Raw genomic sequence first — 24,240 nt, forward strand, 5'->3', positions numbered from 1 at the left:
TCTTCACACCTGCACCTTGTTCGAAAGAAATAAGAGTCAATACCATGTGTCACATAATCAAAAATAACCGATCTGTCAAAGATTTCCATGCGCATTATCAATTTTGGAGCACTGTATAGTGCCACAAACTTATCTGTTCCGGTGAGAGCGAACTAAATTGGTCCATACCTCATTACTTACTGTACTAATGAATTTCATATTGACATAGATTATATGGACCAATTTAGTTCGCTCTCACCGGAACAGATAAGTTTGTGGCACTATACAGAGTTTTTGTTGTTACTATTTCCATGTTTGCTATAGAAAAACTGCTTAGCATAAATCTTTATCAATTGATAAATATCGTTATGTTAAAGAGCTATTCGTATCTGGGCAAAACATTAATTTATCCGAAAATTTATTTGTTATCCTTACATTTTTCAGAACGCAAAGCTAAAGAGGCTGAGGCTGCGATGAGGGAGATAGCACGAGCAGCGAGAGAAGAGCACAGAAGATCTTCTGTCATGGAGCCACCAGTCGATCCTTGCCTCACAGAAGGTATAAATAATTTCATGAACTAACAACATACTTAATAATAATAGAAGGGCAGGGCAGCTTGTGGTGAGATATTGGGAATTAGCGACCCTACCCACCCCATACCAGGGAGATCCCCTGTTCCTCATCTCTGGCTTATCTATATTGGTTATCCAGAGTGAATACTGACTAGGAAAAGGATCTCTCCCACCTCTTGCTTGCCTTCCTTGGCTGGCTTGAGTGGTACTAGAGCAGAAATGCAGAATGAAGTTTTATCCAGTCAGTGCTTGAAGTAATACCTTTCCATACCTCACTCAGCACCTCACGCCATGTTACCCCCTTTTATTGATGATGTTTTTGTTTGCAGCTGGCAAGCCGCCAAACAGGGAAGCAGTCATAGAGTGGTTCAGGAACTACGAGTTAAAACGCGGCGTCGGTCTGGACGAGAATAAAAAACCAATGAACTGGTTTCATGGTCAGTATCTAAATACTTTCAGCTTTATAATATGATGAAGCTCTACGGTCTTCATAGATTTTTTTTCTTGTGATTTGATATTTTCCTATTATTTAAAGCTTACATTCACCTTCATTCCAATAATTCATGTCTACCAAAATTAAAACTCAAACTTCTAGCAACCTAAACTTGTATTTTTCAATACAATATCCTTACTCACTATTTGATGATATCCCCTCGCCAGGTCTAATAACACGTTCGGAGTCGGAAGCGTTGTTGGCGACGCAGCCAGCCGGGCGCTTCCTGGTGCGAGTGTCGGAGCGGGTGTGGGGGTACGCGGTGTCGCTGCGGGGGGCCGGGGGCGCGGGGGGCGCGGGGGCCGCCGGGGGCCGCTGCAAGCACTTCCTGGTGGAGGCTGTCGGGGCCAACTATAGACTTCTCGGGGCGCAGCAGCGGCTGCATGCTAGTTTAGGTAAAGTGTGTTCTGTAAAGAATATGCATTTTTTTGTAATTTGGATGATGAGATTGATAAGATGATTACACCGTCAATATAAGTTAAGTTAGCAAACAATCAATTAATAATTTGATACTTAGTGCGTGCTAAATCAGTCAGATTTGTATGCACTACATTTTTGATGTACCTACCTACTTACTTAAGTGAAAAACGTAGGTAGTTACTGTAACCAGTAAATAGACTCACCTGCCTCTGCTTTGTCATTTCAGCTGATCTCATCAAATACCACAAGACAGTCCCGATCACGGAGGCCGGTGGCGAGCTGCTGATCACCCCGTGCGTTCCCGCGCAAACACCCGCCATCTTGACGCCGCCATCTTGAATAATCTGACACTTACTCACACGCGCCTCGTAACAATGCCTTGTCCTTTTCTTTCGTAGACACAAAGTAATTCGATAGACAAGGACGGCGATTGTGTCATGGCATCCGCAGTTAATATGTATAAGTAAGTGAACAGTGGAAAATTAATAATGAGATTTATTCATTAGTAACCTATTGATTTAATATAGGGACCACTTTTACACGTCAGTCAATGTATCTTGTAGTCACTAAGTTATATTCCTATGTTACGATTATGATCTTATTAGTAAGTAGGTTAAAATTCGTGATATGTGTTTTGTCTTACATAAAGTATCTAGTATCTTGAATGAATTATATTTACTCAAAATATTTTGTAAGTATATTTACTCTGAAATCATGGTGCTAATAACTTTCTAGAAATATAATATCTGTACTTACATTGCTAGGTCGATACTTATATTTTGGTTCTTAATCATGAATTCTATAATTGATAACTATTCTATAATTTATTATACTTATCTATAAAAATATTTCTAATCTGCTTCAGTATTAAAAATGCGAAATACCCATTAGATTCTCAAATGTACCGACCAAAGCAAAGGATATAATTATAATTAAATTTGGTGTAGCCAAAAAATGTGTGCTTCATGCAAAATCATTTTGTATGCCATTAAAATATTGAACAACCTATTATTATAATTTTATTTAAGCAATAAAACTAAGTAAAATCATAGTTTCCCTTATTTTATTATCTACTATGTCATTAACCTCAACGTTCTTTACCTTAAAGTAAAAGTAAGTGTGTTAGATAGAACCTTAATGGAACAAAGGGCTATAAAGGTTAGAAATAAAAGTAAAATACAAGTGAGTTTGCAATTATTTTATTTTAATAATTTTGTAAGTAATAAAGTTTAACACTATACATATTTACAAAGAGCAGTTTTCACCAAGACTACCTTTTACAAAATTCATCCAAACATTTCAAAAGTCAAACCTTACAAAACAACAGTTACTTTGGCAGTGTGATGAGATGATGATGATAGCTTTGTCATGAAAACCGACATTACGAATTAAACAATTAAATCAAACATGATTGGTACTTACCTAACAATTTATTTAAAATAAATACGCCATAAGAGAAATAATAATAATCGTAACATAGCTAGTATGACACGTAAACTTCAGTCAAATACTGAAAGGGACAATAAGCCAAGTTAGGGAGTTTGATTCACTAGTATATGAAGTTTTTCCATTACATTATTAAAAGTTTAAAAATGAAAGTAATTAAATTTTCTGCGTTCGGCGGTGTTGTAAGCATGTTGTTGGTGGATGACATTGAGGCAGCCGCGGCCCTGCAGTCACATGTAGGGCAGGTTGGTGGGGCTGCGAGAACTGTCTCCGGTACGATACTATAATTAAGGATAATTTGAAGGTTTGATGAAATAAACTGATTTGTCACTAGTCAGCAAGTTGAGTAAAGAGTTGGGAGAGAAATGTATAATGATTATTTTGTCCCGTTAAAATCGCATAGCAAATCATATCAAATGAGCATTTTTGTAGGCAATAATTTTCTAACTGTTTCTTGGCCTTTGACTCAGTGAAAGCGTTTTTTCAAGTATGTATTGACATTTAAACTCACCGCTCCATAGTTCCAGTTGTCGTGTGCTTTGTTGACGAGGTACTGTTGCTGCTGAGGGGTCAGTTTCTTGGCTTTCTTCATCGGACTGTTGCTGGCTGGACGGGAGAGCACAGAAATTTAGATCATTTTCGATTATTATCTGGATGACTTTATAGTATGTCTACTAACTTACATTTATTTATGTGAAGCAATATGAAGTGAACAATTCCTAATGTAAGTTTTAAGGCTTTGATTGTAACATCCGTCTTCATAAATATGCATTATATAGCTAAAAGTAGAGTTGAAGTTGAAGGATACAAAGTTACCTACCTCCTGGGACGTATGGCAGTGAAAGTTGAGGCGCTGTCTTCTTGGCAAGCTTCTTGCTCGTCGCCTTCCCTCGAATCACATCCTCTTCCATCATCACCTTGTTGTTTACTCTGGACAAAAACCAGTAAATCGGTCAGGAATTTGGTTAGTCTTTTATGAGTTAGGGAAAGGAGCAGTGATAGTTGACCATAGATCTTGTAGCCAACTGGATGTCGTAAGGACAAAGGACTAGGTAGGTCTAGATTTATCAACTTACTTTTTTATGTACGGTGTCCGAGGGTAAGTAGTCACAGGTACCGGAAAGGTCTGCAAGCAACACAAGTTCTATTTCAATATTGAGATGCCATTTATATTTAGATAGGTACAAAGACTTGTTGTCTGTTTAATTGTTTTACATGAAGCCAGAAGAGTTAGAAGTTAATGACATTAAAGAATAAAGCTAGTGTTACCTGAAACGTTTCATTGATGGCTTTAGACAAAGACTTAGGCGGGAGAGGGCGCGGGGCGGGCAACGTCGCTGTAGTCACTCCATTTCCACCCTGAAATTATACGTAACCGTTCATTATACTTAGTGCAGCCGGAAGTGCTTGAGGTAATATTGGATATGGGCAAGACAAAAATTATACACTCATGTGGAATTAATAATATCCACCTGCCATTGGCACTGGAACTTTTTAATTGCTCGTGTGTGTATTAGAATACTTTATTGCAAAGTTACAGACAACCGACAAACAATAGAACCATGTAAATACAACTGGCGTGCTGAAGTATAAGTACGTTCTTCTACAGCAACATTGCATGTAGTTCCAAGAAAGCGCCCTCTCACGGGAAAGAATGTAATGAGTTGGATACCTCTCCAGAATCTTGTGGCGTCATCGAATGGGACTTTGCTTTCTCTGCTTGGGTTGTTGTTTCCATTTCTTCGTGTGTTCCTGAAAATTACACCACTTTGTCATGTTGTTTTTTTTTTTATTTTCAAAAAAAACTAAATACTATAGCCAGTAATTAGGACCCTAAGAGCTGAAATGCGGAGGATCTAGATAGGTAGGTACGTGTGACTCACCTGGTGTATAATTGTAATCTATCAGCGAATCGGCGGTGCTGTTGGTACGAGACCTCGAGTGATCCTGAAAATACATTTAAGTAGCTTTTAAAGTAACATTTAACGCACTAGGTGTGGTGTACGACGTATGTAGTATGTAATTACTTATGTAGGTAGATGCCTGAAAATTCATTCAAGCAATGATGTTATGAACTTACAGTCATTATATTTAGGGTCCATTGTTGTCTCGGTTTGTTTGCTAAGCGAGCTGTGCACTGTTGCGGCGATGTGCTCTGAAACGTAAATTATAGCTTATTAGACAGGAAAGATACAAATATCAGAATAATAAAATAGTTTAGAGCTGAGATCTTTACCTCTTCCTTTCCAAGCTTTTGTCGGAGTTCCGCATTGAAGCTGTCGGCCCAACCATCCGTCGTGAAATATCTGTAAAAGCACAAGTCATAGTTCTGATTTAGAATAAGTTTGTATAATTGCGTAATCCCTGAAAAATTTAAGAAATCAAAGGGAATCGCTTTGGGCGGAAGCAAGGTTTCATGTTTAAATTAATCTTCATCTTAACTATCCAGTTCAGTCATGTCCCAAGGTGCGCCGGACGTTTATACATAAACGTTTACCCCAGGGGTCTGTTACATAAGTTATAATTATAAAAAATTTACCAAGAAACCAAAAACACTCACTTATGCCTCAACAAAGCGGAGGCCTGCGGCCTAGCCCGAGGCTCCGTCCTCAGACAAGCCGCCAGCAGGTCCCGGCCGTGGCCGCCCCCCGGCAGCGCCCCGCGGCCCCCGCTCGCCCCCCGGCCCCCACACGCCGCCCCCGCGCCGCCTGAGAGACGAGAGACGACTTGCTGGTGACGCGGGGCTAGCTTGCCTGGAATAAGGAAGAGGTTTGAGCGTATGAGTTTTCTCTTTCGGTTGGTTTGCGAAAGGAAATTTAATCAGCAATTAATCCGAAGGTATGGTAAGTAATATATGCGCTGGAAAATGGTTTGTCCTCACATAAAACATTACAAAGATTGGCAAGAGCTATCATCATATTGTTACAGGAATCTTTTATAGACACGCTTCAAAGACCTACTAACAAAATCCATCCAGTACTTATCCACAAAAATATCACAAAGCACTGAATAAACCCCTAACCGACAGTGTTGATGATGAGCGCGAGCTGGTCGATGTCGGAGTCGCCCGGGAACAGCGGGTCCCCGGTCAGCATCTCGGAGAACAGGCAGCCCAGCGCCCAGATGTCCACCTCGGGGCCGTACCTGCGGATGGACCAAGAATTTGTTGTTCTAATGATGACCGACATTTGAAGTGCTATATACCTAGGTATGTCAACAAACATAAAGACGGTGACAACAGTGACTCTAGTTACCCTTACAGAGATCACAGTCATAAACAGCTATCTATCACCCATCGTATAGGCCACCTTTTACGTTTATTTTTCTGCTTCAGTACCAAAGCCTATTTGACGCCATTTCATCAGCTATAAAGAAGATAACTGATTTTATGTAGCTCTCTATACACAACATAGACCAAGCCCAAGCAACTATGTATGGACATAGTTGGTGTTTAGTTTCCACCTGTATAAAAACTCCCACTTGACCTAAACAACCTCTCAGAAGCCGGTCCCCACCTGTGCTCAGCCACCAGCAGCTCGGGTGCGCGGTACCACCGGGTGGCCACGTACTCCGTGTAGGGCTCGCCGGGCGCCGCCAGTGCTCGCGCGAACCCCAGGTCGCACAGCTTCACGATGCCGCTGGCGGAGACCAGCACGTTCTCGGGCTTCACGTCGCGGTGGATTATCTGCGGGTTAGGGGTTTTTGGGTCAGTCGATTATCTTGATCTGCGGGTGAGGGGTTTGTGAGTAAGAGGGTTTGGTTTTTACTAAAGGTTTGACCGTGGGGATGTTGGTTTTAAAAGTTTTAATGTTGGCAGTTTTCAAGGTTTGGTCTTGCCTGCTGTGACACATTCCAGAACTAAGTAAAAGGGTATTGATTGATCCAAAATCTGATACTGAACCATTTACTGACTTGTCCGAATGAAATCATAATAATGCAAGCGGTCTTTTCATGGTGGTAGAGCAACCATCATCAGCGCATTAGCAATTAACAATCCTCTTGAGTATTGATGACAATTTATCCAACATTTGTCAGGTCTAATGTATTTTATAAGATAACATTTTGAATGCTGTTGCACACCTATAATTGGTGCATGGATAGGATAAGCAACATATACTGTGTCTGAACAACTTTTTATCCAATGTGCTGTTGGTGTGTCTATTTCTGTAAATAAATAAATAAATAAATAGGTCCATATACGAGTTAGGTAAGTATGAAAGATTATAGCGAAGCTTGTATTCTAGATTGCTAATATCGAACGGCATGGTATCTGGTCTTTAAACTCCCTCTACCTTAACAAACACAAATCCATCCCCAAACCTACCGAGTTCTGATGACAGTAATCAATCCCCTTCAACAGCTGATACAGATGCTTCCTAGCCACCTCCTCGCCCAGCCCCCCGGGCGAGGCCTCCAGCTCGTCCAGTAGCGTGTGGTCCAGGTACTCGAACACCAGGTAGAAGCGGCGCTTGCGGCGGAACACCTCCAGCATGTTCACCAGGTGGTCGTGGCGGAGCTTCTGTGGACGGGTAAAGAGGTGAGTGAGTGGGTTGTGTGAAAAGTCGGAGTAATCAGCAGCTAATCAATGAAGACCCGGATGAGATCAGCCGAGGACAGAGTGGGGTGGCGCACAAAGGAGGAGGCTTACGCCTAACAGTGGGTGGACACGGGCTGATGATGATGATTATTATGAATCATTGTACACTGCTGAACGTAGACGGCTTTCTAAAAACTCCGTCTTGGGCCTTTCTTGTCCACCCACTATACATTCTACTACCACATTTAGCGCATGTAGTCCGCTTGCGCAAGTTGAAGGTCATGAATACTCATTCTTCACTTAAGTGATCAGACCTGGAATGTCTTTCTTCCATCGGACAAACCCCAAAAACCACCATACCAAAACATCCAACCATCTAGTATACCAGCTACCGTACCACCACCGACACATTAGCAATTAACATTCCATAAGCAGCGTCACTCGCCTGTCAAACATCTGTCACATTCATAAAACTAAGGATTGTTAATTGCTAATGATCAGTGGTGGTAGCCCTAGCCCACAGGATAAAAACAAAGCTTTTTCAACCACCCTACCAACCTTAAGCATCCGTATCTCCCTGAGCGCCATCTTCCGCACCCCGGCGTCGTCTTCCGTCTCGAGGAACTTCTTGATGGCCACGAGCTGTCCGTCGTCGCGGCGCCGGCACTTCAGCACCACGCCGTACGAGCCCTCGCCCACCTACAGACAAGAACAGGAGGGTTAATGTATACAGACGAAAAACGAAAGAACGGGAGCTGTCGTGCATACGGCACGTTTAATACAGGGCAAGATTTATAGAGTCGTGACTTGCGCTCTAGCGCTCCAAAACTTAGTTTTACGTCGTAGTGTGACCATCCATGGTCATTTTAACTGAGAAAAATACATGCAGTATTACAAAATATGGGTAATGATTTAGGCCTCGTGATGTAAATCTAACGTGACGAAAAAGTTTTGAGGACATACTTTATCGTTACGCACGTCCAGTTCTATCCCCCTCCTATAATCTAAATTTGGTCATTACAGTAAATGAAGAAGAAGCATAATGTTCTTCGACTTAAGGGTGGACGTGACGTCACTCTTTGCGCAGGATGTGCTTTGTACATGCTACCTTCAATTAAAGAACCTAAAGCTGCTCCCCATTCACGGAACCCCAGAACAATAATCTGCACATCTCATCTCACCACAGACAGCTGCTCGTACTTGTCCATGGCGCGGCTGCTAGGCGTGGAGGGGGACAGCGCTCGCGCCATGCCACGTGCGCGCGCGCATCTCACTGACAGCACCTGCGGACAACCAACCAATCAACTAGCACACCTAGCATGCGGCGCTGTTAAATAATGTGGGACCTGTGAGGGACCTACTAAAGTCAGATTTTTAATCTCAGATACTAAGCTCCAATTTCTCCATAGTCGGTTAGATCGTAAGGAGGGAAACGTTGATCAATTATACGCCATCTCCATATTAAATTCTTGACAGATGTGTCAAAAGTCAAGCAATAATCCCTGGTTATGCTCTAACCCACTATGGTGAAATTGGCACTAAATTGACAGATTCTGAACGGTTGATCAACAGTCGATTGTCGTTCTATTGGCGGGACGGTCGACTGTTTATGACAGTTCAGAATCTATCAATTTAATATCTGAGATTAAAAACAGACTTTATTAGAGAGAACTTATTAGTTTCAACGTTATTAAGTTTTCTCTCAAGAGGATGTAGAAACAATGAAATTTATGTGAGGCATTTATAAACTTCCCAGGATTTTAAAGTCACCAATAAAATGCTGGTATTTTTATCAGAAAAATATTTAGATTTTTTCGTATCTCCGATCCAGCTAAAATAGAGCCATTTATTTTACCCCTATAGGGCTTGTATGACTGTGTTTCTAAGGTGTCTACTATATTTAAAGTCTAGAAATCATAGCACCATACCTAGCTAAAGAAATAAAAAGCATTTGCGTACACCGTCATGAAAAGCATTATTATAGCCTATTCACTGGAACTTGTCAGAGAATACCGATTCAGAAAAGCGATTTTTATAAGCAAACGGGGCGCTGAATACGTGAAATCTTTCAGCACACTCAATCCCCTTCTAAAATCCCCGTACTTAAAATAAGACCTGTTATTCACCTTAAAAAAATGTCAATGAAGCAATGACTTAACTAGATGAGTAAGAGCAGTGGTAGCTCAGTCGGGTAAGCGCCCAATTCTCAAGCCAGAAATGCGGGTTCGAATCCCGACACTGCCATGTACCAATGAATTCTTTGAATTTAAGTCCAATGTATACTATCGCTCTTTCGGTGAAGTACCTACAACATCGTGAGGAAACCTGCATAACTAGATTTAGCACATCTAGATATGTGAAATGGTCCAAGCTTAGGAAGGCAGATTAGACCTTGGGGATAACCACAACGGTTCCACTCGACTGAGCTAGGTGCAGGTACTTACAACCACAGGGGTGGTTTATTCCCCCCAGTATGCCACGTTATAGTGAGCAGTCTGCAGAGTGAGAAGTTAGTTCGCGTGACACTCATGACGTGACTGCGTAGTCCCAAACTTCTGATAGACTCGCAAAAAATAAGCGGAAATTGGAATCGGTCGAACGAACCGCTCTGCGAAACCTAAATATGGATTTGAGAAGGGGTTGTGTGGCGAAATTTAGCCATAAAGAGTGTTGCAAAAAGACTTAAGTACCTAAAAAAAACACAAAAAAACACGCACTCACGCCTTGTACTAATGTACTCCCTTGCGGGGTAGGCAGAGGTGCATTGCTGCACCCACTTTTCGCCAGAGTGTTATGTTTGTCCCAATGTAATAGGGGGCGGGCCTATTGCCATTTTACGGGCACATCCAAGACCCGAGAACAAATATATTTGTTTAAACAAATATCTGCCCCAGCCGGGAATCGAACCCGGGACCATCGGCTCAGTAGTCAGGTCACTAACCACTACGCCACTTAAGTACCTATACAGCTAGTTCGCGAATTTTGAAATTCTGATTTCACTGTCGGACGCATAACATGCTGCACATGTAGGTTTCGGCTTAGTTTACCCTTTTTACAACACCCTGTATTTGTCAAAAAACGGAGAGTAGGTAGAAGTCCATATAACTATTATTTTTAATTAACTTTTCGTGTTAAGCTAGCTTACTAGTAACTCGTGTTTGTAGTATACATTAAGTCTGAGTTAAATACGCGTTACCGTCATATCTTCCATAGGCAATTCATACTACCGCGGTTACGACGGGCGTAATTAGAAGTGATGCGGTACTGAGGCCTGCAGTAACCGCTCCCTGTAGCTATGCCGCAATTACTAACACCGTAGCGGAATCTATCACTTCTGAACGATCAGAGGAAGAAGAATGGCAAGTAGTGCAGAGGCGGTCATCTAAAAATCGTTTTGAGGGAAAAATAGGAAAAGCTAAAGTTGACATAAACAGTAAATTCCGAGCTGCTGACACGATGATACCTCTTTTTATAAGTAACGTCGCAAAGGAAACAACTGCGCAAGATGTTAGTGACTACATCTATAATAAAACTCAGCTCATTGTTAAACCTACAAAAATTAATATGAGAAAGGAGAGGGCCTACAATGCCTATAAGATTTTGGTGCCTAAACACAAAGTCTCAACATTTGTAGATAACGACCTACTGTGGCCTGATGGGATCAGCTTTAGGCGGTTTGTTTACATAAATAAACAAAGAAGTTCAGATAATTCAGATAACAAGAATGGGAACTTAACTAAGTAATGGATAAAGTCAGTCACCTATGTAAATTCACTACATTTAATTGTAAATCGCTGAAAAGATCTGTGGAAAATATCAGAGAACTATGTAAAACCGCGGATGTAATAGCTCTCCAGGAAACATGGCTGCTGCCACACGAAATACAGCTGTTAGGTACCGTGCATGAAGACTTCGGCTATGTCGGCAACTCCGCCGTGGACCCGGCCGCGGGCGTGCTCCGCGGCCGGCCCTACGGAGGCGTGGCGCTACTGTGGCGGAAAACTATATTTCAGTGTGTGTCTGTAATTAAGTGTGACAGTGTGCGTCTAGTGGCTATAAAAATTGATATATGTGAGCGCTCTTTACTGGTCTTCTCTGTATACATGCCTACGGACTCTAATGAAAATTTAGTGGATTTTGTCGAATGTTTGAGTGAAATTAACGCTATTATCGATAATCAGGGTGTTGAGTCGGTTTATATATTGGGTGACTGGAACTCCCATCCTGGGCAATTATTTTGTGAAGAGATGTTAGCTTTTTGCTCTGAACAGAAGTGGTTATGTGCTGACATGGCGATACTACCGCCTGACACGTATACCTACATAAGCGATGTTCACAATTGCATGCGGTGGCTTGACCATTGCGTAGTAACCGGGGCGGCGTGGCAGTCGGTAGTAAGCGCGAAGGTACAGTATGACGTATTTTGGTCGGATCATTTTCCCTTGGAACTTTTGTGTGACATTACAATTATCAAAGCAAAAATAAATGTGTTGCAACCGACTCGCAATAAAGCAGTTTGGGGTGAAAGAGATATTGCAGAAATTAACCAATATACGGAATACTGTCACTGTGAACTTAGGGAAATAGATATCCCGCTAGAATTGATAGGTTGTTGCGATTGCATGTGTTGTAATGTGGAGCATCACGGGGTTATAGACAAACTATACTCACGTATTGTATCGGTGCTTAGTGATGCTGCTGTAACTAGCTCCCTTGCTAGGGAGACACGAAGGGGTCGTCCAATTGTTGGTTGGAATAGGCACGTACGGGAGGCTCACAGTCAGGCCCGACTCTATTTTAAAATCTGGACCATGAATGGCAAACCCACCACGGGTCGAATACACGATGAGATGTCTCTTTCCAGGAATTTTTTTAAAGCAAAACTGAAATGGTGTCAAAATAATCAGGACCAAATTAAAATGGATATTATAGCCGAACACCATCAAACTAAAAATTTTGGTAAATTCTGGAAGGAGACAAATAAATTGAACCCTAGAGCGAGCCTGCCTGTGAGTGTCGACGGGGTAAGCGAGCCGAGGGGTATTGCGAATGCGTTTCGCGAATACTTCAAGGTGAAGTCTCCGTTGGGTCCAGAGGCGACGCCGCGGGTGCTCGGGCCTGGGGCCCGGTGTTCCGGGGACGCGCCTGTGCGAGTCGAAGCTAAACAAGTCGCTAAAATCATTCAGCAGATGAGCAGGGGCAAATCACCGGGACACGACGGTCTCAGTATCGAGCATTTGCAATATGCGGGCGTACACTTACCTAGAGTATTAGCGCTGTTTTACACTCTGTGTATAAGGCATGCGTATCTTCCTGAGATGCTTATGAAAACTGTTGTGGTCCCAGTGATTAAGGACAAAACTGGGGATGCCTCGGATAAGGCGAATTACAGACCAATATCACTGGCGACCATATTAGCAAAAGTGTTAGACAGTGTGCTTGACTCATATCTGGAGAAACACGTTCAACTGCATGATGGGCAGTTTGGCTTTCGTGCTGGATTGTCCACGGAGTCAGCCATATTATGTCTCAAGCACACTGTACGATACTACACTGATAGGAGTACGCCTGTATATGCATGCTTTCTGGACCTTTCGAAGGCATTTGATCTCGTGTCTTATGACATACTGTGGGAGAAGCTTTACAGCGAGACTGACCTGTACCCGTATCATGAAAATTCGAGCTAACGAATAGAATCGAATGCGAGTGCGACTACTGTCAACTTGACAGCACTTTCGAACACTTTTTACCTTTCGAATGAGTTTCGAAAAGAATGACCACAGAGTACATAATATTATTCTGACAATGACCTATGGAATGATAGCTGTCAAACTTTCGCAAATCTATACACCGCCATTTTGTTGTTGACAGGTTGACAGCACTTTCGAATAGACTATCGAATAGAATATGCTGCGGTTTTTCGTAATACGGGTACTGCCTGTAGAGATAACGGAAACATTCCGATTTTGGTACCAAAACCAAAACAATTGTGTGCGTTGGGCAGGTTCTGTGTCGGACATGTATAGGCTGGAGTGTGGGGTGAGGCAGGGGGGGTTGAGTTCACCAAAACTCTTTAGCCTATACATGAACCGACTGATTGAGAGGCTCAGCAGTGCCACAGTCGGCTGTTCTATTGACGGTCAGATGATCAACAATATTAGCTACGCCGATGATATGGTGCTGTTGACGCCTTCAGCCCGTGGACTTGAAATACTCCTAAGTATATGTGAAAACTACGCCACTGCCCATGGACTCAGGTACAACAGCAAAAAGAGTGAGATCCTAATATTTAAGGCGGGTAGAAAGACTTCTACTATTCCGCGACCCTTAACACTAGATGGATCTCCTCTGGCTCAAGTCCAAAAATTTAAGTACCTGGGTCACTGGGTAAATGAGGACCTCACAGACGACACCGACATGGAGCGGGAGCGCAGGGCATTGTCAGTGAGGTGCAATATGTTGGCCCGCAGGTTCTCGCGTTGCACGAAGGAGGTTAAAATAACCTTGTTTAAAGCCTACTGTACCTCGCTGTATACGTGTAGCCTGTGGATTAACTACACACAGAAATCCTATAATGCCCTGCGCATCCAGTATAACAATGCCTTCAGGATTCTGTTGCGGCTACCGCGATTCTGTAGCGCATCTGGGATGTTTGCTGAAGCGCGGACAGACGGGTTCCAGGCGATCATGCGAAAAAGGGCAGCATCACTACTGCGCAGGACTCGCGGTGGTGGCAACAGCCTCCTGAAGATTGTATCTGATAGGTTTGATGGTCCCTTTTTGCGACATTGGTCGGGTCTGCACGTTCCATCCATGCCATCGCAACGGTCCTATTAACCCTAAAATGATTTTTTGTATATTTTGAATTTCCTTTTTATTTTTATTATGTATGCACTTAAATTTTGTTGACATTTAAATTTAAAATTCTTTTGTTATTGTTTTTATTAATTCACCTAATTGCTTGCTGATTATGATTGTAATATTAACTATTTGACATCTGAAATTATTTATTTATTTATCTTTTATAATATCATGCATGTTTATGAATATAATTTACTAACATAGACTAAGGATACATTGTTACTAACACATTATATGGATTGTTATATCTGAAATAAATAAATTATTATAATTATTATTATTATTATATTATTATGGTTTTCTACGAAATACAAATCGTAATTTACGATACAAAGGCAAGGGAGACGTAAAAAAGCTCTTCATAATTAAATAATGTCAAAAGCGTGGACGGACACACTTGAATCAGATACGTTATCTGTGTTTTCATTAAATATCTGAATAAAGTGTCAAGTGGAGAATCAAGGACGCTGTTTTGGGAAACTTTGCGCAGTAAAGATTGGTTTAAATTCTCTTGTAATAATACCCTGCCTAACCGAAGAAAATACAGGGTATTGCAAAAATGGTATACTAAGCTGAAACCTACGAGTGCGGGTGTGTATATAGCTACGGTTAATTAGTCAATTTACAAATTATTGATTTGCTCCATAAACCTTAAAACATAGGAAAACAGGTTTTTTTTTTTTAATGCAGCCTGTGTCGTGTCCCACTGCTGGGCAAAGGCCTCCTTATAAACAGGTAGGTATAATTAAAAGAACAAAGCCTGAATATTTTCATTGCAATACCATATCTGAGTAATGAGGGGGTAGTTTACAATAATAACGGTACTAGTTGAAAATCGATCCGATTCTACTATTTCTGATTAAATTGTCACGCCAGAAACATGCTGCCGTTCCCACGATGTTCCGTTTAGTCACTATTTATACTTTTTTTAAAACTTTAATAATATACGATGCTTTATTCGAAGTACGATCAGCTTCAAGAGCAGAAATACCTACACCTACACTTTTGTACCTGTCACTTGAAGTTTTCTGTTTTATGTATACCTACTTCCTCAATAGTACGTTGGTTAACAACGCCGGCTATCGAGAATGTCCGGTTCACATAGCCTGGCATTTAGTTAGTAAGTATTTTACTGGTGGTTCTTGCTGCTCAGGTTCAGATTTGCATTTCATCTGTCCAAAAACGAAAGAAAAAAAACCCTGTGCATATTTAAAAAGCCCTATGTCCAGCGGAGATGAGGTATTTAAGGAGAGAAATCTAACCCCTCTCAGAAACATTGATACTATGAGAGGGGGGTCAGGTTAAGGCTAAGGTTAGACTTAAGACTAAGGACTAAGATAGCTTCAAAAGACAACGATAGGTTCTACAGTATATTCTATTCAATGGAAGCAATAACTTCATGACGCTATATTTAAATATAAAAAAGTACCTAACTCCCTCATGCAAAGGAAACATAACGTGTAATAGCAATGTAATGACTGACGCAACGTTATTACGAGGTAACTATCGGTTGATATGAAACTTTCTTGAAATTGGAACAAAGACAGACAAACTGGTTAAAAATTCAATCATTTGATTGTGGTGCATTGATTTGAAAACTCCATTACGTAATTTTCATTCACAATTCAACCGCATACCAGATTATGTTTGACGGAAATTATTGTAACTCTTTGTCCTTATTGGGTAATAGAATAGAATAGAATAAAATTTTATTTAATAAAATATTACAGGAGCGTAGCGTTATGGGACGCCCTAGGTTTCATCGGCTCCAACCTGGTGGTTATTGGATTCTTGGGTAAAAATATGGCCTAAACACATTATGTTACTTTGTTCGCGACTGTAATCCCCGATGGGGTCTAGAATCAAGATCTAGCCTACTATATTTGTAATATATGACCTAATAATTATACACGCAAGCAAAAGACAGTAATGTTGGTAAACCTAGACCATCTGACCTTTTGTTCGCGACTAATCATTCGAAATTTATTTTCAGGATAATGCGAATTTAATGGCATGATCGTCCTTGGCAATCACGGCATATGAGGTCATAATTCGTAATTTGTTTTGTGTTAGACACGTGTCTAAGTCTTTGATGCAAGTTCATTAAGCTTTGGAGGAGGCCTCTTACGTCCAGGAACTAGACTTTTTGCCTGTTGATAATGAATTCAGACACCTGAGAAGTAATTGAAGCAAATATACTAAGTTAAAAACTATTGTATAATACCAAATTAGGTAGGTGCCTGAAATTAATAAATCATGTCGAATAAAGCTACAGTTAAGTTCGTTTGATCCTAAAATTAAATTAAATTAAATTATACTTTATTCCACTGCGAGTAAACTCCAATTATTCAATTGGAACACTATGCAAACAAAATGTCGAATAACCTCCCCTTTGTGGCAATGGTCATGGTCAAATATAATGATTCAATAAATACTTAAAACGTTCAGGCTTTCATGACGAGGTAGGTACAGTAGTTACGTGACTCATAGAGTACTGTAAAAATGTTAGGTAAATAAGTTTAAACATACACCCTCAATTTAATGCTATAAAAGTTGAGTAGGAACGTTAAATAAATTAAATAAAGTGATTTAAATGATTATTATACAATAGCAATATTTTTTGACCCAACAACCATCATAATAACATGTATCCTGAACCCCAAGGAATCTCCAAAGACCATCAAGACTCGTACTGTTTTGGAGCTTTGCGTTGTATCGACCTATCGACAATGATATCGATTCTGAAGGCGGAAATTTTAAATTTAGAGACGTCAAAACCTTAATTTCTTTGTTTAAAATTCGACTCTATGATTGTTTCCGTAAATGTCATTTTATGCTAGCAATTTTTATAGTTTGACAGCGTTAAAATTAGAATTTCTGCCTTCAGAATCATCATCATTGGCCGATTAATTTATAAAATTCCATCTTATACTGGATGTTACAAAAATTGTATACTAAGCCAAAGGGATGACTAAGGGCCAGGCCACAACACTGCGTTGCGACGTCGCATCGAAAAAATCTGCGACAACAATCAAGCATTTAGTATGGGAAAACTTCCAAAACAGTCGCAGATTTCTGCGATGCGACATCGCAACGCAGTGTTGTGGCCTGGCCCTTAGTCATCCCTTTGGCTTAGTATACAATTTTTGCAATTTTTGGGGGGTCGTTCTGAACATCTATTTGTTCAACGAGTTTTGAAAATGATTGTCGTAGAAGAAAAGTTATTCAGGACGACCCCCGACATCACCTCCTTTCAGATTATTATACCACTTTTGCAACTTATATTATATCTTGGTCTAAAGCCGCGTACACACCGGGCCAACGAACGCCAACGAACGTTTTTCGTTGACCTTCGTTGCTGCAATCTGCCCTGTATTATGTATGATAAATATCCAACGTTGGGATAACCGTTGGCGTTCGTTGGGCGTTCGTTGGCCCGGTGTGTACGCGGCTTAAAACTAAGTAGGTACTACATGACTAATCTAGGTACCTATGTTTTGAGCCACCACCACTACCGACAGTGAAAATGGAGCGGATATGGTCGATAACAATAATTGTACGTTTGACAGGGATATATGGGGTTCGATTCCGGACTAAAAGCTTTTGGGAATATGAAATTACAGGTTCGTAAAGAGTCTTCAGTATTCGACATAGGTATTATACAAAATAACCTATGGATTATGTCACTTGTACAATAATGACGATAATGAATATGAATAAACCCTTTTACCTAGTTTATAAATTAAGAGTAAGATTCTTTATGTATTTTCTAATAGTTATGCGTATTGAAATAGTTTCAGAAATTTCACAATTTAATTACAATTGCCACTTTCTCTTGTTCAAACCGGTTTTGAACTGGATAAAAACTCAGCATATTTTTCCTTATTTACAAAAATATAGGTACAGCAGTAAGTATATGAAAGCTTCAGTCTGTACCAGGTTCCGTTTCCGCGCAATAGTTTAACGACGCCGCCGCGAGGTTAAAAATAACTTCACAAATTACCGGCCGAGGAATGTAAATATCAGGGGGTCAGATGCGCGTGGGGCTAAATATAACTTTCGCTTTAAATACACCACGCATTCGCACACAACAAACAATTCATAAAGGTTGTCTTGAAAAATCGCTTTTAGTGATAAGACCGCCTTTTGTACCTATGTGTTTGTATTTAAGCTTTGTATAATCTATTCTTGTGTACAAATAAAGAATATTCTGTCTATCTTAATTTCGTTGGATAAACAGGCTTTCAGCGTATGACAAAAAACAGTTGTAAACTGTACAGACTAGCTAATACTTTAAAGTATAGATCGCATCCAGTGGCGTGCTTTGGAAGAGGCCTATGTCCTGTAATGGACTGCTACAGGCTATGATAATGATGAATACTTTAAACAAGAACAGCTGTCTCTGATTGCTTGCTTTGCTAATTCCAACCAAATTTGAATGTTTGGGAAGCAAACATGATGATAACTTAGTGACGGTTATAATTATACATCCTGTAGAGTGCCATGCAGGAAAGACACTCTATAGAAAAATATAAAATATGTTAAACGTTTTAAATAAATACATTTATATGTTTCGACTTGACTTTATAATAACACAGTGGTCACAAACAGTGCAAACTCTCACCCTTGGAGTCCTCAGACTAACACACAGACGTTCGTGTTGATAATAGACCTCGCTCAATGTCAGCGCTATCTGTACACAAATATCTACTAATTGAATGTCACATAGGTAAAGGGACTCACAAATGTCCATCGACTTTTTTTACAAATTGTTATAACTGATAGAATCATGGTCTTGATCAAATGATAATGGCCAAATCTGACCCGCTTTGCAGCCACTAACCAAACCTATTTTTATTCAATGATAAATGTGTTCTAATTGAGGGAAAAATAAGTATATAGATAGGTTATCTACCTACTTACAGTATATCCTGGCTGTACTGAATTGTAGCTGTATATGTTTTATCAAATCAATGGCTGCTCTGGCGGGTCATGGCGCATATGGGGCATAGATAAATTGCCATTCTCCTTTATCACACACACACACACACGCACTCACGCCTTGTACTAATGTACTCCCTTGCGGGGTAGGCAGAGGTGCATTGCTGCACCCACTTTTCGCCAGAGTGTTATGTTAGTCCCAATGTAATAGGGGGCAGGCCTATTGCCATTTTACGGGCACATCCAAGACCCGAGAACAAATATCTGTGTTTAAATAAATATCTGCCCCAGACGGGAATCGAACCCGGGACCATCGGCTCAGTAGTCAGGGTCACTAACCACTACGCCATTCGGTCGTCATAATAATAATTATGAAAGTGATATGTAAAGTCTGTACCGTAGCTGTAAATTATGTACTTATTTAGTTATTTTTTTCAGGAGCATCTCATTTCCATCCTATGAGGTAGATTATAAATGTTTTTGTTAGTAATTTATGCGCAAGTAAATTCCTATAAAGAAGTGAAATGCCGTGCGTGGCAGCGCTTAGTCAATTATTGAAGAAAAATTATATGGGGCGATTGACATTATACCTCCCACACAGGAGCATTGTATTTAAAACTTTAAGGCGTTCATAATAAGGGTTAACGTATGCAATAAATAGTATATAAAATACATAGATTAAATGTGTCTTCGGTCTTTTTGGGTAAATCATTATAAAACGAACAAAGGAATACTTCCTTTAACTAAACTCCAATACTTAGGATTGTTTCACATAGGCGCTTGTGGTGCTAATTGTCGGCTCTGAACTTACAGAGGCCGAAATCCTAACTAAAATTATAAATGCGAAAGTAACTGTGTATGTATGTCTGTCTGTCTGTCTGTCTATCTGTCTGTTACTCTTTCACGCCAAAACTACTGAATGGATTTGAATGAAATTTGGTATACACACTGTCTAGACCCTGGGAAAGAACATAGGCTACTTTTGATCCCGGAATTTCCATGGAAAAACTTTTTAAGGCGAAGCGAAGCGCGCGGGAACAGCTATATAAAATATTTTATCTAGGACCTACCATCGGGGTTTGTGAAAATGATATTTTAAATGTACCTATAATTATAAATAACTGAATAACAACAGTGGAACTTGAATAAACCTAATTTTTTAAATAACAAACAACAATATCGACTACAACGACATAAAAAAACCTCGTAAAAACGAATTAGAAATGTCACGACACTGCCATTCATCAAAACTGCATTACCATTATTTGTTCAGTGAGTTTTAAAGCTTTCACCGTTTGTTCCAAGACTAGAAAAGCTACACTGAGTAAATTTGTGTTAAAATTAAGTTCATCATAAGTAAACATCCGAACAAAACATCAACAGAATCGAAGACAAAACGCAACCCACGAAATTAAATTACAAATACATGCAATAAAACCGCTGGCAAACAAACTAATAAAACTGTCATAACGAGGGCTACTCACCGCATTTCCCTACAATCTTCACAAAGTTTTCCTCGACACAAACTCACACTCCACATGAAGAAACGAAACTGTAGGGTGGAACTTTTAAGACAAGTGTAAGAAAAGGTGTGAAACTTTTAATGTGTTGATTTCGTAGCAATTTTCGTAGCAGGTCGTGCTACGCGGCCGGCTACGACGCGCTACGACCGATACTGCCTGAACGATGAAAATTGTGTGCACCTCAGGTGCGGGGACTGTTATTATTGTATAATCTTTTTGTCCAAAATTGGCTTGTTAACTTTAGTGTTTTTAGTTATCATTAAATATAATCTAGTTTTATTGATAGACCTAAATGGCTATCGTGAAAAAGCGCGGTGTTATTCAGGTTAACAAAAAAAAGCATTATTATTACCTTCACCGAAACCTCAGCAATGACAAGATATGCTACTTTGGACTCTCTTAAACCTCTTTCACGATTTTGACCAAACATAACATTAGATATACTAATTAATTTAAACATAATTAAGATAAAAAATATAAAATCAAATTGGTTAATACATTTAGTAGTCATGCTACCTCAGACAATCACATAAATTCATACGTCATTTTAAACAAATATGGTTTCCACTTTATTAAAATCTTATTATTATTCAACAGCCTTCGTTATGCCTCATGGCCCAGCCAGCCGCACGCACACAGCTAGGGTTACGGCATGAGCCGCCGACAGCTGGTTATAAATCAGCCCGAGCACGAGACGAGTCGGTGCCTCCACCCTGTATAGTCAGCTGCACCCGTCACGAGGAATACACCCTGTATAGTCCGCTACGATACACCAAGTATAATCTGAAGCTGAAGTGGAAATATAGGATGAAAAATTCTAGATTTTGAGTTTTTTTAACAGAGCTTTTTACTGATTGCATTTAACACTGACCACAGAGATGATAGTTAAATATTTGTGTCCGTATTTATTATGTATTCCTATGTATATTCCTCAAAAACGGTAAAGCTCGCTTGTTTTTTTTCTCGTTTTTCAGGCAACTAAAGATCAAATTATTTCTAAAAATTACGTTTGTTTAGGGGTTTTTAACTTCGGTTTCAGGTAGTATATTACTTATTTATATAGATTGTATTATTTATGTAGATATAGATTGAATCATTATGGAAAATATTATTGTTACCCCTGAATCTTACTGAAATAATACGAAAAGTACAACGAAATTATGAAACATTCAACAAATACCCACGTATTCCCATGATCGACTGTATCAGAATCCTGCCAATTTAACAAATCATACACCTTCACCTCTATGCCCATACAAATTAAACTCAAATTCCTTTAAAATACCTGTATGGATTAGTTTGTGGGGTGACAAAATTCTACTATGTTAACCGAACAGTGAGTATAGACACTAGGGTCTTGTATTTAAGGTCGATTTTACAGCCAAATAAGATGTAAGTAATTTTGTGGGACTACACGCCTAAGGAAAAATCGCAATGAGTAGGTACTTATACATAAATAGAAATACATGACAATCGGAAGGGGAAACTAAGGGACTCTTGTCATACAATAATTTATCGTTTAACAAACGTCGTATTTAACTTTCAGTCTTTTTTCAGGAACGACATCGAGACACCATAGAAGTTTCATCGTAATAAAGTTGAATAAGAGAATTCATTACTTTAGTGCCATAATTTTTAGCTGGTGTTTGAATATTACACTCACGGGCAATTAAATAGTTCCACTCAAAAAATAACGACACCAAACGACCCCAATTTTTTCAAACATTTTATTTATAATTTTAACAAAATACTACCGTTTTAGTTGGTAATATCCTAATTCTCTGTTCAATGTACTTCAATGTTGCAGGCGTAATTAAGCTAGCCTTTTCCGGATAGGAGTAATTTGATGCATTTCTCAGTGGAACCTTTTCTTTGCCCGTGAGTGTATTATAACGCTATCAGTGATATCTATGGGTGAATCTTCCTGAGTGACATTATGACGTATCACTCACATCACACAGTATGTAGATGGAATGGATTTTTACAAAATTTTCACGGGAAGACGGCTGAAATAATTTAGGCGAAAATTGGAACTGACATATAGCCCAACTAACACCGTAGCGTTAAAAAAACTCTCATATAACTTGTATAATGGTTCCATTCGAAAATTAAAGTGTTAAGACATAGCTGTATAAGAGTGTAGGAGAGTGCTCTAACTCACTTATAACCACGAAAGAGGCCCACGATTTTGAGAGTAAAGGCTTTAGAAAGCCTGTAAAACGGTGTCATTGAAGTGTTTAAGTTATAATAATAATAATAAACCTTTATTTCAGGCATCAGTGGCCCATATTATAAACTAAACACATACATTTTAATAATACAAAAATAATAAATAACAAATAGGTATAAGTATATAAACTAACTTAAACTCTAGCACTATTGACAGGGGATTTAATAGTCTGTTTCGCCTCCCTGTAGCGACGGAAAACGATTCCCGCAGGCCAGAAGTCTTTGTTCAGTAGAACCTTCTGCTGGTCGGCGAATAGAAAGCCTGTAGTACGGTGTCATTGAAGTGCTAAAGTTACTATAGAAGAGCGTTTAATCACTCTCAGCTAGAACTTTTACCCGTATAGTTGTAGTTGTAGAATGGTTATTTGACTCCCTGACTCTTATTTGTTTGGTAAAAAAGGGTTAAGTGAGTATGTTACCGTTTTTCGAATACACTTTTACCAATCATACGCGACAGTAATAGAGTGACAGTATTGATCATTAAAAAATAACAGTAAATATAATATATTACTTTGACTTAACATGTTTTGTGAATTGAAAATAATATGCCATTGTAATTTTACTGTAATCTATACCATATTTCCCACCTCAATTTTAATGCGCTCCGAATTTATTAAGGATTTCAAATGAAACATAAGTAAATATAAAATAGACGACTCAATTTTGTATTTTTTTTTATCCTTGCTGTATGTTCATTAGTTTCATAAATCGATTGGCATGACTGGAATGACAAAATTCACATAAATAAGTAAGTATTTTAAAGAAAAATATTGTTTATCCCAGCAATTTATAGGTTAGGTCGCCAATGCAAATGGCGAACTTACATTTAAGACAAATAGACTCACCTAAGTCATGTATTACACTTTTTGAAATAGAAAACCCTTACCCAAGGGTATTATGCAGTCTTAGTCGATCCGCACAGTCTTGCTTAACACCGTTACTTTTACAGTCTACTTGCCTAACGCAATAAGCGTAAGTTAAGTTAACCTTAAAGATTAAAACTGCATTGTTGAGTTTTCCAACACTGTATGAATCTTGTCTTACTGCACTCTTGACAAAATCTCTTTTATAACCAATTCCTGCAGCCTAAATTCAATATGACACCTAAAGATTTATATGAGTATTAAAGGAAACCACTTAACAACCATAAGTGTTACCAGGTGTGAGTGAGCACTCTTGTATAGCTTTAGGTTCTAGAAACAGTTTAAACCTATAACATCTTAATTATAATTGCTTTGA

General features: G+C 39.4%; 2 protein-coding genes across 5 annotated transcripts in view; one reads left to right on the top strand and one right to left on the bottom strand.

Moving 5' to 3' along the window:
* LOC105386180 (SH2 domain-containing protein 4B) overlaps window positions 1-2,515 on the top strand; it is a 42,629-nt gene extending 40,114 nt beyond the window's left edge. For all 3 annotated transcript variants that reach the window (XM_048626141.1, XM_048626136.1, XM_048626139.1), the window contains 4 exons: window positions 424-537; window positions 881-988; window positions 1,212-1,439; window positions 1,691-2,515. In XM_048626141.1, the coding sequence (XP_048482098.1) occupies window positions 424-537; window positions 881-988; window positions 1,212-1,439; window positions 1,691-1,803 (563 nt within the window). In that variant the 3' untranslated portion in view covers window positions 1,804-2,515. The remainder of the gene's footprint in view (window positions 1-423; window positions 538-880; window positions 989-1,211; window positions 1,440-1,690) is intronic.
* Window positions 2,516-2,647: 132 nt separating this feature from the next.
* The window catches only part of LOC105391649 (cyclin-dependent kinase-like 1), a 28,222-nt gene continuing 6,629 nt past the window's right edge, over window positions 2,648-24,240 (bottom strand). The window contains exons 1-16 of one of the 2 annotated variants that reach the window (XM_048626129.1): window positions 20,734-20,926; window positions 8,629-8,730; window positions 8,006-8,146; window positions 7,235-7,429; window positions 6,426-6,595; window positions 5,933-6,054; window positions 5,471-5,663; window positions 5,147-5,216; window positions 4,991-5,065; window positions 4,794-4,857; window positions 4,583-4,662; window positions 4,180-4,269; window positions 3,987-4,036; window positions 3,731-3,840; window positions 3,422-3,516; window positions 2,648-3,191 (exon numbers count right to left, since the gene is read on the bottom strand). In XM_048626129.1, coding sequence (XP_048482086.1) covers window positions 3,141-3,191; window positions 3,422-3,516; window positions 3,731-3,840; window positions 3,987-4,036; window positions 4,180-4,269; window positions 4,583-4,662; window positions 4,794-4,857; window positions 4,991-5,065; window positions 5,147-5,216; window positions 5,471-5,663; window positions 5,933-6,054; window positions 6,426-6,595; window positions 7,235-7,429; window positions 8,006-8,146; window positions 8,629-8,697 — 1,575 coding nt within the window. In that variant the 5' untranslated portion in view covers window positions 8,698-8,730; window positions 20,734-20,926 and the 3' untranslated portion in view covers window positions 2,648-3,140. Of the gene's footprint in view, window positions 3,192-3,421; window positions 3,517-3,730; window positions 3,841-3,986; window positions 4,037-4,179; window positions 4,270-4,582; window positions 4,663-4,793; window positions 4,858-4,990; window positions 5,066-5,146; window positions 5,217-5,470; window positions 5,664-5,932; window positions 6,055-6,425; window positions 6,596-7,234; window positions 7,430-8,005; window positions 8,147-8,628; window positions 8,731-20,733; window positions 20,927-24,240 lie in introns of those variants that run through there. The other variant, XM_048626122.1, reaches the window with a different exon arrangement.

Source organism: Plutella xylostella, chromosome 3 (assembly GCF_932276165.1).
Source record: "Plutella xylostella chromosome 3, ilPluXylo3.1, whole genome shotgun sequence".
Classification (NCBI taxonomy): domain Eukaryota; kingdom Metazoa; phylum Arthropoda; class Insecta; order Lepidoptera; family Plutellidae; genus Plutella; species Plutella xylostella.